General features: G+C 43.6%; 1 protein-coding gene across 1 annotated transcript; it reads left to right on the top strand.

The window, feature by feature from the left end:
• Window positions 1-534: 534 nt before the first annotated feature.
• On the top strand, window positions 535-10,660 carry LOC311130538 (nucleolar protein 11-like). The gene is made up of 18 exons (XM_084163299.1): window positions 535-687; window positions 1,147-1,260; window positions 1,396-1,452; window positions 1,790-1,938; window positions 2,219-2,276; window positions 2,451-2,592; window positions 2,887-3,093; window positions 3,363-3,439; window positions 3,579-3,702; window positions 4,091-4,185; window positions 4,288-4,353; window positions 4,539-4,723; window positions 7,700-7,825; window positions 8,234-8,470; window positions 8,847-8,925; window positions 9,072-9,164; window positions 9,272-9,379; window positions 9,904-10,660. The coding sequence occupies exons 1-18, from the start codon at window positions 541-543 to the stop codon at window positions 10,015-10,017; spliced, it is 2,178 nt and encodes a 725-aa protein (XP_084019425.1). The 5' UTR covers window positions 535-540; the 3' UTR covers window positions 10,018-10,660.
• Window positions 10,661-11,000: the final 340 nt, after the last annotated feature.

The following is an 11,000-nucleotide window of genomic DNA, read 5'->3' on the forward strand; positions in this document are numbered from 1 at the left end:
GCCTACCACTTTGCGGTTGAGCCGTTGTTGCTCCTAGACATTTCCACTTCACAATAGCAGCACTTACAGTTGACCGGGGCAGATCTAGCAAGGCAGAAATTTGACGAACTGACTTTCAACGTGGCACCGTTGAGTCAAATTTGACTAACTGACTCAACGGTGCCATGTTGAAAGTCACAGCTCTTCAGTAAGGCCATTCTACTGCCAATGTTTGTCTATGGAGATTGCATGGCTGTGTGCTCGATTTGATACACCTGTCAGCAACGGGTGTGGCTGAAATAGACGAATCCGCTAATTTGAAGGGGTGTCCACATACTTTTGTATATATAGTGTATATTGAATATGTACCCACAGAGGCACAGACAGCTACAGGCATCACACAACATTACCACAACTCAATATGAAATACCATAAACTAGTCACAGGTGGGCGCTGTCTGATCTTACTGCAGTTTTCCATCTATAAACAACACACTGAATACTCTATGGTAGCCGTGCATAAGTCTCGCGAGGTTTGCGCTTCCCATTTTCTTCATCCAGCATGGCCGCGCTGTATGAGGGTTTCACGTTGTGCGGACTTGTACAAACTCGAAATGCTTTAGATTCGGCAATTCAGGGAATTGAACTGGATGGAGACAGTGACCATGCCGTCGTCACCGATTCCACGCGATCTGTCACTTTATACAAGGTAATGTTGACCAAGAGAAGTGACTGAAATGTTGAACCAGTTCAGCTGATGGGATGATGGCACACTCGTGTCCATTGCAGGGGGGGTGGGGGGTCCGACGTGTTTGAAAATATAGATAACTAACGTTACATATAACAATTACTCTTACCAGTATTGCAATGGTGTTCAACAACAATCTAGTTACAAATCTGCGTATTCAGAAGGTTTACTTGAATCAATCGACATCTACATAGGTGGACATCAGCACTCTTCCTATTCCTTCAATTTGAACAGTACTAACGATACTATATAGCTGCTTGGCGTGGGTTTGTTTGGTTAGCTGACGTTGGTGCCACTGTCAAAGGTAATCACACTCATCTTGTATTTGAATATGAACTTAACTTACCGCAATAATATGACAAAGGTTGTTTGTGTTGGAAAATGCATGTGTTGTTTACTTATGATGTGCTGTGTTGGCAGGTTTCAGACCAGAAGCCTCTGGGTAGCTGGACGGTGAAACAGGGACAGTTGTTGACTTGTCCTGCAGTGTGCAACTTTCAGACCAACGAGTATGTAGTCGTCTCAGACAACAAGGTAACACTTGTGGACCCTTTCCACAAACATAAACTAAACACATTTAAAACATCTGGACTTGAAAATTGGACTTGATTCTTTAAATAAAGTGGTGGTCTACATGTTGTTCATGGTCAATAAATGTTTTCTCACTAGGTCATCAGAGTTTGGAAAGATGAAGACCTCAATTTAGAGAAAGCATTTAAAGCAACTGTAAGTATGAGCTCTCTCAAGCTCGCACTCTTTCTGAAGAGCTCAATTTAGACAAAGCATTAAAAGCAACTGTAAGCATGAACCCTCTCTCTCCCCCCTTCTCTCACACACACAATTTCAACCTTAATCTGCTTTGACATGTTTGTCAATATGGTGACATACTCTGCAAATGGCAAATTAACATGTACTGTGCCAGTGAAAAGTAATTGTACCATAATTTAATCAAATTATGCCATACATTTCCTTTTTATCTCAGGCTTTCCTCTGGCTTTGCAGTCATTTTGCTATGTCTCGTAGTTATTGGTCTTAACTACCTCTGTGTCTGTATGTCTCTTAGGTATCTGCTGATGTATGGAGGGTCCACTCTGCCCCAGGGGGAGAGCCTGTGGTGCTATTCCAGAGAGGGGCAGTCAGACTCCTGGACTCCCTCCTCTCCGCCCCCCAACAGCCCATAGAAGACGTCCTGTCAGAGGAGGAGGTCATAAGGTCAGACAATGGACACTAGTTTGGATTAGCGATCCATAACCATAGGGTCGGTTGGCTTTAGTCCCACCACTATGGAGGCCGGTTGGCTTATTCTTATCCAGATCCATGGATATAAAAAAAATGCATATTGTTATTTTAAACTTGAAACCATATTAATTTACCGTTAGTCAGAGACTATAATAATTCTGTCCATATTGCTGTCAATACTTTGCTCATTTGAGTAAACAATAGTTTGTTGTGTGAGATGCACACAGTTGACAATGTCCTCATGTTACCCAAGGTGGAGCACCAGCATCATAGCTGAGAAACAACATGTTGTCCTCTTCACGACAGAGCAGGTAGAATATATCCTTTCCTTGCGGTACACCAGTACACTGAATAGCCGTGTACTCAATGACCTGCCGTGAGCAGGCATAAACGCGGTGCCATTTGCAACATGCTGTATTTTGTGCACGTATGAATTCTGTGCCCCACTGTCGTGTTTAACATGGCTTCCCTGTTGTCCGTCACAGAAAGGGGAGCACTTCCTGTATGTGCAAAGGCTCAACCTCAACACCCTACAGAAGTATAGGCTGGAGAGAGAAGACTCTGGAGCTCCCCCGTTGAGTTTCTCTGCCTCTCTCCGGGACAAACACATCAACCTGCTCTACCTGTGTGAGTACGGCCGTCACTTCCCTGACAAAGTAGTATGTTAAAGATGTTGATGTAATATTCTAGTTATCCCCCCAGATAACTAGAATATTGTTGAAATGGTACTGCATTCGATATAAATGAAGCACTTCACAAACAATGAAACAACACAGTTGTCTGTCATCGTAGCAACAGCCTCATGATAGCACTTAGGGTTTTTATGAGGAACTTGCTCTCTCAATTATGTGATGGTGGCATAAGGCTATGATTGACCTGACTTGCATCTATGTCTTCTATCTCGCTCTCTCTTTTCTCCAGACCCTAACGGCTGTGTGTACCAGAGTGTGGTGGCGGTGCAGGGGCATGTGGGGCTGGAGGAGGAGGGGGTGCAGGCCCTGCCCCGTAGCCTGCGGCTGAGGCTGCCCGTGGGGGAGGGGGAGCTGGGAGCTGCCTCGGCAGTGGCCCTGGACGAAGCTCATGTGGCTGTGGTGGGGGTGCCTCATCCCTCCGCTAGGACTGGCAAAGGTAAATATTAGGGTTAGGGTCAGTGCCATGTCAATTCAGGAGCTAAACTGAAATGTCCATTTTCCTCATGTGGAAAATTTGAATTGTAGTTTACTTCATGAATTGATTGAATTATGACTCTCCAACATCAACCCCTAGATACGTTATTTTCAGAGTTCTGATTTGATGCGTGTAAACAACATGGTGATATCTTCTCCTTGAATGTTCAGGGGAGCTTTCACCATATTTCTGACATCCATCCGATCCTTTTTCCCCCCCCTCAATTTCAGATTTCCTCTGCATCTGGAATACTAATTTCCAGACTCTTCAGGCTGGCAAGGAGATGGCAGGAAGAATCTATGGACAGGTAGGAATACTCCGAATTTGGAATTACATTTTTTTACCTCACAAACTTAAACCAAATGACTCTATACTTGTATCTTGCACTAAATAAGACCCACTTCACTCCTATTTATATGAGTCATGATTCCCTCATTTCCCCTCAGGTCTGGTGTTATTTGGGAAAGCTGTTTGTCCCTCACGGCAAGGCCATCTCCGTCATTCCCTACGAGTGTCAGAAGTCCTCTCTGGCCTCGGCCCTAGGGAAACTACGACATGCTGGGATCGCAGGTAGCACGGAACTTCCTCAGTAAAACAGTAACCGTGGTGTTAGTCGTCCTTGACAGTGCCTGGTTGAATCTGAAATGGCACTCTATTTCCCTATATAGTACACTGCTTTTAACACAAGCCCTAGTGGCCCTGGTCAAAAGTAGTGAATAGGAAATGGGAAGCCATTTCGGATTAAGCCCTTGTGTTATAACACATTTTTCATTCAGGCACTGTCAAGGACAGCTATATCACTCCTGTTACACTTCATTGCATATGTTTCCCTCACCTATCTAATGTACTGTATCTGTAAATTACTGTCTTGAAATTGCATCTGAATACCATCTCTTGAAATTGTATTATAAACAAACAGTTTAGTGAGTGGGATTTTATTTAATTTACACCTTTGTAGTGTCCAAATCGTCGGTGGCTGTGCCCTCGTGGAACAGCCTACTCCATGGGGATCAGCCACAGGGGCCCACCAAAATAGCGGAGACCAGGAAGATTGTAAGTTAACCTGACTTCCAGAATTGATTGACCCTAACACTTTACCGCCAGAATGGATTAATGTTAATTTCACCTGTTCTGGTTGGTCCTCCCTTTGTACAGAAGCTGAGTCGGAAGAGCCAATCAGCGCCCGCCCTCACAGTGAACAAAGTACTGGAGCTTATCAAGGTATTTTAGATCAACTGTTCATTTTGATCTTCTGTTTTTGGTAGTCTCAAGCAGGTATTGATGTTGTACATTGTGAGTGAATGACAAATGACCAGTCCCTTTCATAGCGTATTTATATCAAATGTAATTGTCCTCGAGGAAATGTAAGTTAGGTGTTGACTGTGGTCAATCTCCAACCCCTCCAGACTGGTCCAGTGGAGGAGGTCCAGAGGGAGGTGGAGGCCCTGGTCTCCAGAGGGGATGCCCAGGACCTGCAGCTCTCGGTGGGCCAGCTGGCCTGCCATCTGGTGGCCCGTAGCCAGGCTGAGCCAGCCTTCTACACTCCCGGGGCCCTGGCACAACTGGTGCAAACACAGTGCCTTTGCCACAGGTGAGGGTGGCATTGGGTTGACTGGACCTCCTATGGCACGGGAGTATTGGTCCTTTGGAAAGGGAGGTTTTCAGAATGATGGGCTATGTTGGATGCATGGAACGTGAATGTGAACAGGGTCATCAGCTCTTGGTAGTGTTGATGCCATCCACTTGTTATGCGAGTTTGGCTGTGCGTCTAGCTTCCATCCTCACTGATCTAGCAAGACGTCAGTGTTGTAGTACTTGAGACCGGTCTCAAGACCACATTTTGAGTGTCTCTGTGTCGGATACATTTGTACTCGGTCTTGTCTCGGACAGTGAGGACTTATCATTTTTCCCCGCGACCAGCTGAGACCATCGGAGTAAAAAAAAATCATAATTATCGGCTTCCATTCAGTAAGGACATAAAACCGCTTCGCCAGGCCAAATATATACACTTTCTTGAAACATGATTAGCTGAACAGCCTTTATATCTATTATAGACATGTTTGCGCAGTGGCGAACCTGTAGGCCTTCAGTGTGTGACAGGATAATGATGCTGAAAGGACAACAACGGTAATACCAGCACACCCATGTTGGAGAGTGCACTTTTTGTAAAAGGGCCAGTGATGGTGGAGGCTATACGCCGTATACCCACTTTTATTTTATGGGCATTGCGTTTACTCCCTTCTTAATCCCCCCTGATGCAAAGTAGTGTAGTGGAGGCATACGACTTATCAATTATACATTTACATTTTAGTCATTTAGCAGACGCTCTTATCCAGAGCGACTTACAGTTAGTGAATACATATATATATATATATTTTTTTTTTATCAAACCCACAACCCTGGCGTTGCAAACGCCATGCTCTATCAACTGAGCTACATCCCTGCCGGCCATTCCCTCCCCTACCCTGGACGACGCTGGGCCAATTGTGCGCCGCCCATGAGTCTCACGGTCGCGGCCGGCTGCGACAGAGCCTGGATTCAAACCAGGATCTCTAGTGGCACAGTTAGCACTGCGATGCAGTGCCTTAGACCACTGCGCCACTCAGGAGTTTGTACTACTACTACAATTATGTAGTACAAAAATAAATCATGCACAAAGTAGCCTACACAATCGCAAAGCACGTGAAAAATATTAATATGCGCGCAGCACCCATAGCCTAGTTTCAGCGGAATATCATCTGCAGGCAGCAAGAGCGCACAGTTCTCAACTATTTATGGCATGGAGCAGCTCAGAAGAATGACAAAGTATGATAAATACCAGTAAATGCTAACTAAGACAGCAGTGGGTATGGAAACCAGGTATTTAAAAAGTTTTGTCTGAAGTCTTGGTTAGTAGGCTATTTGTGATGTGCAATTCAGTCATCATGCCCTTTTTGCATCAGTGGCGTCAGGCCCACCCACTGGGGAGCCAGGCCCACCCAATCAGATTGAGCAGAAAAATAATACATTATTATTACAAAAATACTCCTCAGTAGTACTGACCTCCAAAATGGTCTCCTGAACATCACATTTTTGTTTTGTTTTTATTAAAACGTGTGATTTAGAGTGCTAATCTGAAAGAGATATATAGGAAAACTAATAAAAAACAGGATTTTTCACACAGGGTACCTTTCCTTCGCTGGGCAGGCAGTTTGGGAATTTGTTAGCAAAATTTGAGTATACCCACTTCTCCAGGCACCACTGCAAAGGGCCGATGGAAAGACAGCAGTCACACACAGCATAATGTTAAAGGATAAGCAGTCTATAAACATCGACATAATAAGCCAGTAGGTCACAATCATGAGAATACAAAAACACAACCATTAGGCTAATGTACGACTATTACTTCCCATTGCAAAAAACATTTTAATGTTTAGCACACAAAGTGACCTAAAGCTGCAATAAAAACACAATTCCACTCACCAGATGATGATCATTTGAAACTTCACTTCTTGTTGTAAGTTATTCTTGAAAAGTGAGAACCTAACAAATTAGGAAAAACATCCTCTTTGATAACACCTGCTGCAGCCTCTGCAAACTAGCCTACAACAAAAGATGGCTAGCTAGACTGTGGGAAAACTACTGCTCCCTATCGTGCAGTGACCTGTTGGCCTTTGAGAAGGCAACCTTTCCATAAGTTTTTTTGTAAAAACGGCCCCACCCATTACAAGTCAAAATGTGATTGGTTGATTATAGTCACTCCAAAATGTTGCCCTAAAACAATTGAATGGCAGATGCCTTCTATCTAGCTTCTGATGGCCTAGCCAATGGCTGACTTAGCTAGCTAGATTTATCTCCCCAGAGACCACTAAAGAAAAATCCTGATTGGATCTTTTTTTCTCTTCAGCGTTAACTTTCCCTTGCCAACAAGATCTGAAGAGATTTAAATCAGAACATCATTGAAAATAATAATGTAATTAGAATTATTATTGTTATTATAATTATTTGATAAATCCTTAGCCCTTCTCTGAAGGCGTAGAAGGCCCTCATTGTTCCCCACTGAGTTTTGGTTAGTAATAATTTGTAGAGTGGCTCTATTTTCCCTCAGCATGCATTTTTTTCACCATTCTGAATCTCTAAAGAATCCATATGTTCTTCTGAAATATGTGCACAAAAATACTGGGCATTTTGAACTCTTATGGTGGCGATTTGACAAAATTACAATCATGGTCTTGAATTTGACTTTTTCTGGTCTCGGTCTTAATTCTGTCTCTGACCCCCTTGTCACCCTCCCGGTCTCTGTCTTGACTCCGTCTCGCCCCCCCCCCCCTCCGGTTTTGTTCTTGACTCTGACTCTATTTTCTCCGGTCTTGGTCTTGAGTCGGTCTCGCTTTAGCTGGTCTCGAACACAACACTGCAAGACGTCATAGGTGAATATATTATGGTGGGTGGGTACCTATCCAGTTTTCCTCATCAGTAACAATGACCGAAAGAAGACTAGGAAAGGAAGCTTTTTATAGTATTTTCACACAGCCCATTGTTGAGCCCCTTGGTTTGGTTCTGACCTGTTCTATGTGTCTTTCTGCAGTGTATGTCCTGACCTCCTGCTGATGGCTCTGGAGCACAAGGACTACTTCCTGTGTCAGCTCTGCCTGCAGCTCTTCCCAGACATCCCTGAGGTGGTCACGTGTGCCTGCCTCAAAACCTTCATCAGGTCAGTCTAAGTCGATGGTGTATGGGGCGCCTTTTGTAACAACCTACTGTATACGTTGTGAAAAATATTAATTCTGGTGAAGCTTGGGCTAGTGTTTCCTGCCAGTGCTGGAGCTTGGTTATGTATTTGTTAGCCTAATTGTTGTGCTCTGTTTTGATGGTAGAAGTTTCTACTCATTTTGTACAATGCATATTCTTTCCACCACATTGTAAACCAAGCGGTCTCTTTGTGGCTGTGCTTTTAAATTATGTTTATTTTGAAGTGCTTTATTTCTGGAACTTGTTTTGTTTGAACCAGTTCCAATGCTTCCAAGTCTTGTTACTGCAAATACATTGTTTGTCAATTCATATAAATAGCCTGAAATCAGGATCATTGTTGTAACAGCCGTGCGTGTCTCTCTCCCTCAAGTGTGCCAGACGGCGACGTGGAGATGGTGAGTCTGGAACCGGACAGCGTGTCATTCATGGAGGGCCTGGTGGCGGCGGGCGCCCGGGGGGGCCAACAGAACGGCTTCAGCCCCCCTCTGTATGAGGAGGACAGCTGTGATGCCCACCACCAGCCCAATCCTCCCCAGGACCAGGATAAGAAGAACCCCACACTGCAGCTAGAGGCCTGCCCCGTGGGTCTACACAAGGCTGTGCTACTGTATCCTTTTGTATAGCCTGGACAACCATTACCCTAAACACTATTCCATTGCAAGACTACAGTAATATCTGATTATGTCATTATTGATTGAAATGTGTATTTGATAGACATACATCGACACATAGAATCATCAATAGTCAGATGGATTGAACCAACACAAAGCTGTGTTACTGTATCCTCTCACTATAGGTTTCTTGAATGGGTTGATTCGTTCAATTGTTCATCAATATGGATAGATACAATAAGACATTTCATTGTCAACAGTCGGCTGCAATGCACCATAATGTTTACGTTGCGCTAATATACAGCACCAGTCCATAGAAAGGAGACTCTTAAAGCTGTGTGGAGGTGTTATAACTTAACTGTGCTGCTGTAGTAATGAGGTCCTGCAGACACCTTATAGTGACAACTTTCTGCTCCCCCACCTGAAGGACCTCAACTCTCAGCAGGTTATTGTGAGTAGCTACCTGTCTCATCTCCTTGACAATATGCCATAGTTGGGATCAATTCCATTTCATTCAAGTTGATTCAGGAAGTACATTCCCATCTTCCTCATTGAAAGACTGATTGTTGCATCCTTCTGTTTCCTTTCATCTCCTAGCTCTTTCTTCAGTACCTCCAGTTCGTCTATTTGAAATATTCCCAAGACGTCTACACACAACCGCCCAGTTTGAGATCGCCCACAATGACACAGGTTGGTAAATGGAAGCATTAAAGATATACAAAAGGTAAATGCATATAATTATATTGTATAGCATTAACCTAAATGTGTGGATTCTGAATGTCCTTTTTCTTTTCTAGATCATTGACTGGGTGTGCTTGTTGTTGGATGCTCATTTCACAGTCTTGGTCATGGCTCCTGATGCCAAAGGATTGCTGTCAAATCTCCACAGCTTTGTCAAGTCCCAGGTATATGCTTTCTCTTTGGTCCTCACCGCAAATGATAGTTGAGCTTTTTTGTCATAATGGTTCCCTTGATAACAACTAGTGTAATTTGTTTGATATTTTTATTGCCGTGATAATAAAACCCGTTGAGGCACCCAGGGAGGAATGTTTACCTCTTCAGTGGTTAAAACTGGAAAAACAAGTGTTGTTGCAATTATAAATGGTAGCCGTTTTAAGGTAGACTCAGCGTTATGACGTTGCCATGAGCAGCATCGCCGATGTTAGGATGAGCACGATGCAAGACTTTGCAGTCACACAGAGTATCTGCGTATGTGCAATGGTTCGCTCCACGCTGCTAAAACGTGGTAGCTACGGGACCAACCCACCGGAGAAGTTTAGCCTCACACTTCAACGCTTTTAGTTGTTGCGGAAATTGACACACAACTGCTGTTTACTTTGTGCATCTGTCATCTCGCTGACGCACATACTGTATATGGTTCTTCATTGTAAGGGTTAATTTAACATCTATCCCCATCTACCCATTCCAGGTGAAACTATTCTCTGAACTGGGGAAGATCGAGGGCAGCCTTCAAGAGCTCCACAAAATGAAGCCGTCGAAGGACATCAGCCAGTACTCCATAGAAGTCATTGAGCTCTTTTAGACTATATTTACAGATGCTTTCTAATAAAACTCTGCCGTTGACCTCCTCCCCATTTCTCTTGGTCAGTTGCATCGTTGTGTTCCACTTTGTTTTTGGTATGCTACCAAAAGGTTCATGGTTCAACTGCTGTGGTCCCAGATCTGCTTGTGCTTTCAACGATGACCATAGGAATTGGCTATGCAGCGCACAAACAGATCTGGGATCAGTCTAGTCGATTCCCAGATGTGTAGAGCAAATGATTCTCTAGTTCTGAACTGTGGCATTGCTGAGACCTAGGACCCCATAGCCATGTGAGTTGTATTTGTCTGTATAACCTGAGGGCGTGTAGTAGAAATATTTGCTAATATGAATTATGCAGAAAACTATATAGTCCCATGATATTGCAACATGGCATAGATACTTTTAACCTATGGAACATACTGCCCCTTATAGGAAATGGGACTCAACCTTCCATATGGTTGACAATCTTGTGGTTAAATGTTGTTGTATTTCATAAAGGCTATTTGGGCTGTGAATAACTGTACATCTCCCAATCACATTGTAGTGTAGCACATGTTTTCTATAGATACATTTTGTGTTGCATTCTAACAAAGTAAATTCTGAATTCATGTGACAGTATTTGTATTAAAAATACCCTATGCACAAAATATCCCTTGTCTATGTCCCATCATGATGAGTTGTATGGTTATCATATGCATGTCTAAGGTAAAATGACATGGTACATGATACCAATACACACTATATATACAAAAGTATGTAGACACCCCTTCAAATTAGTGGATTTGGCCATTTCAGTCACACCCATTGCTGACATGCAGGGGCGCAATTTCGGTTTTAGAAATGGTTTATCTAGTCGGATAAACACTCCAAACAGCATACCCGACCGCTCGGAGGCGTCCGCATGGTCCTAAAGCACACCGTAACCTCGTTTTGTATCGCATTTCAATGATAAAACTAAGGGGGGAATGCAATTCCAGAATGTG

Source organism: Coregonus lavaretus (assembly GCF_964263955.1).
Source record: "Coregonus lavaretus genome assembly, chromosome: 6".
Lineage (NCBI taxonomy): Eukaryota > Metazoa > Chordata > Actinopteri > Salmoniformes > Salmonidae > Coregonus > Coregonus lavaretus.

Coding starts and splice junctions, on each gene's coding strand:
- LOC311130538 (XM_084163299.1), top strand. CDS start 541: ATGGCCGCGCTGTATGAGGGTTTCACGTTGTGCGGACTTGTACAAACT. Junction 688..1,146: donor GATCTGTCACTTTATACAAG/GTAATGTTGACC, acceptor CTGTGTTGGCAG/GTTTCAGACCAGAAGCCTCT. Junction 2,277..2,450: donor TCCTCTTCACGACAGAGCAG/GTAGAATATATC, acceptor TGTCCGTCACAG/AAAGGGGAGCACTTCCTGTA.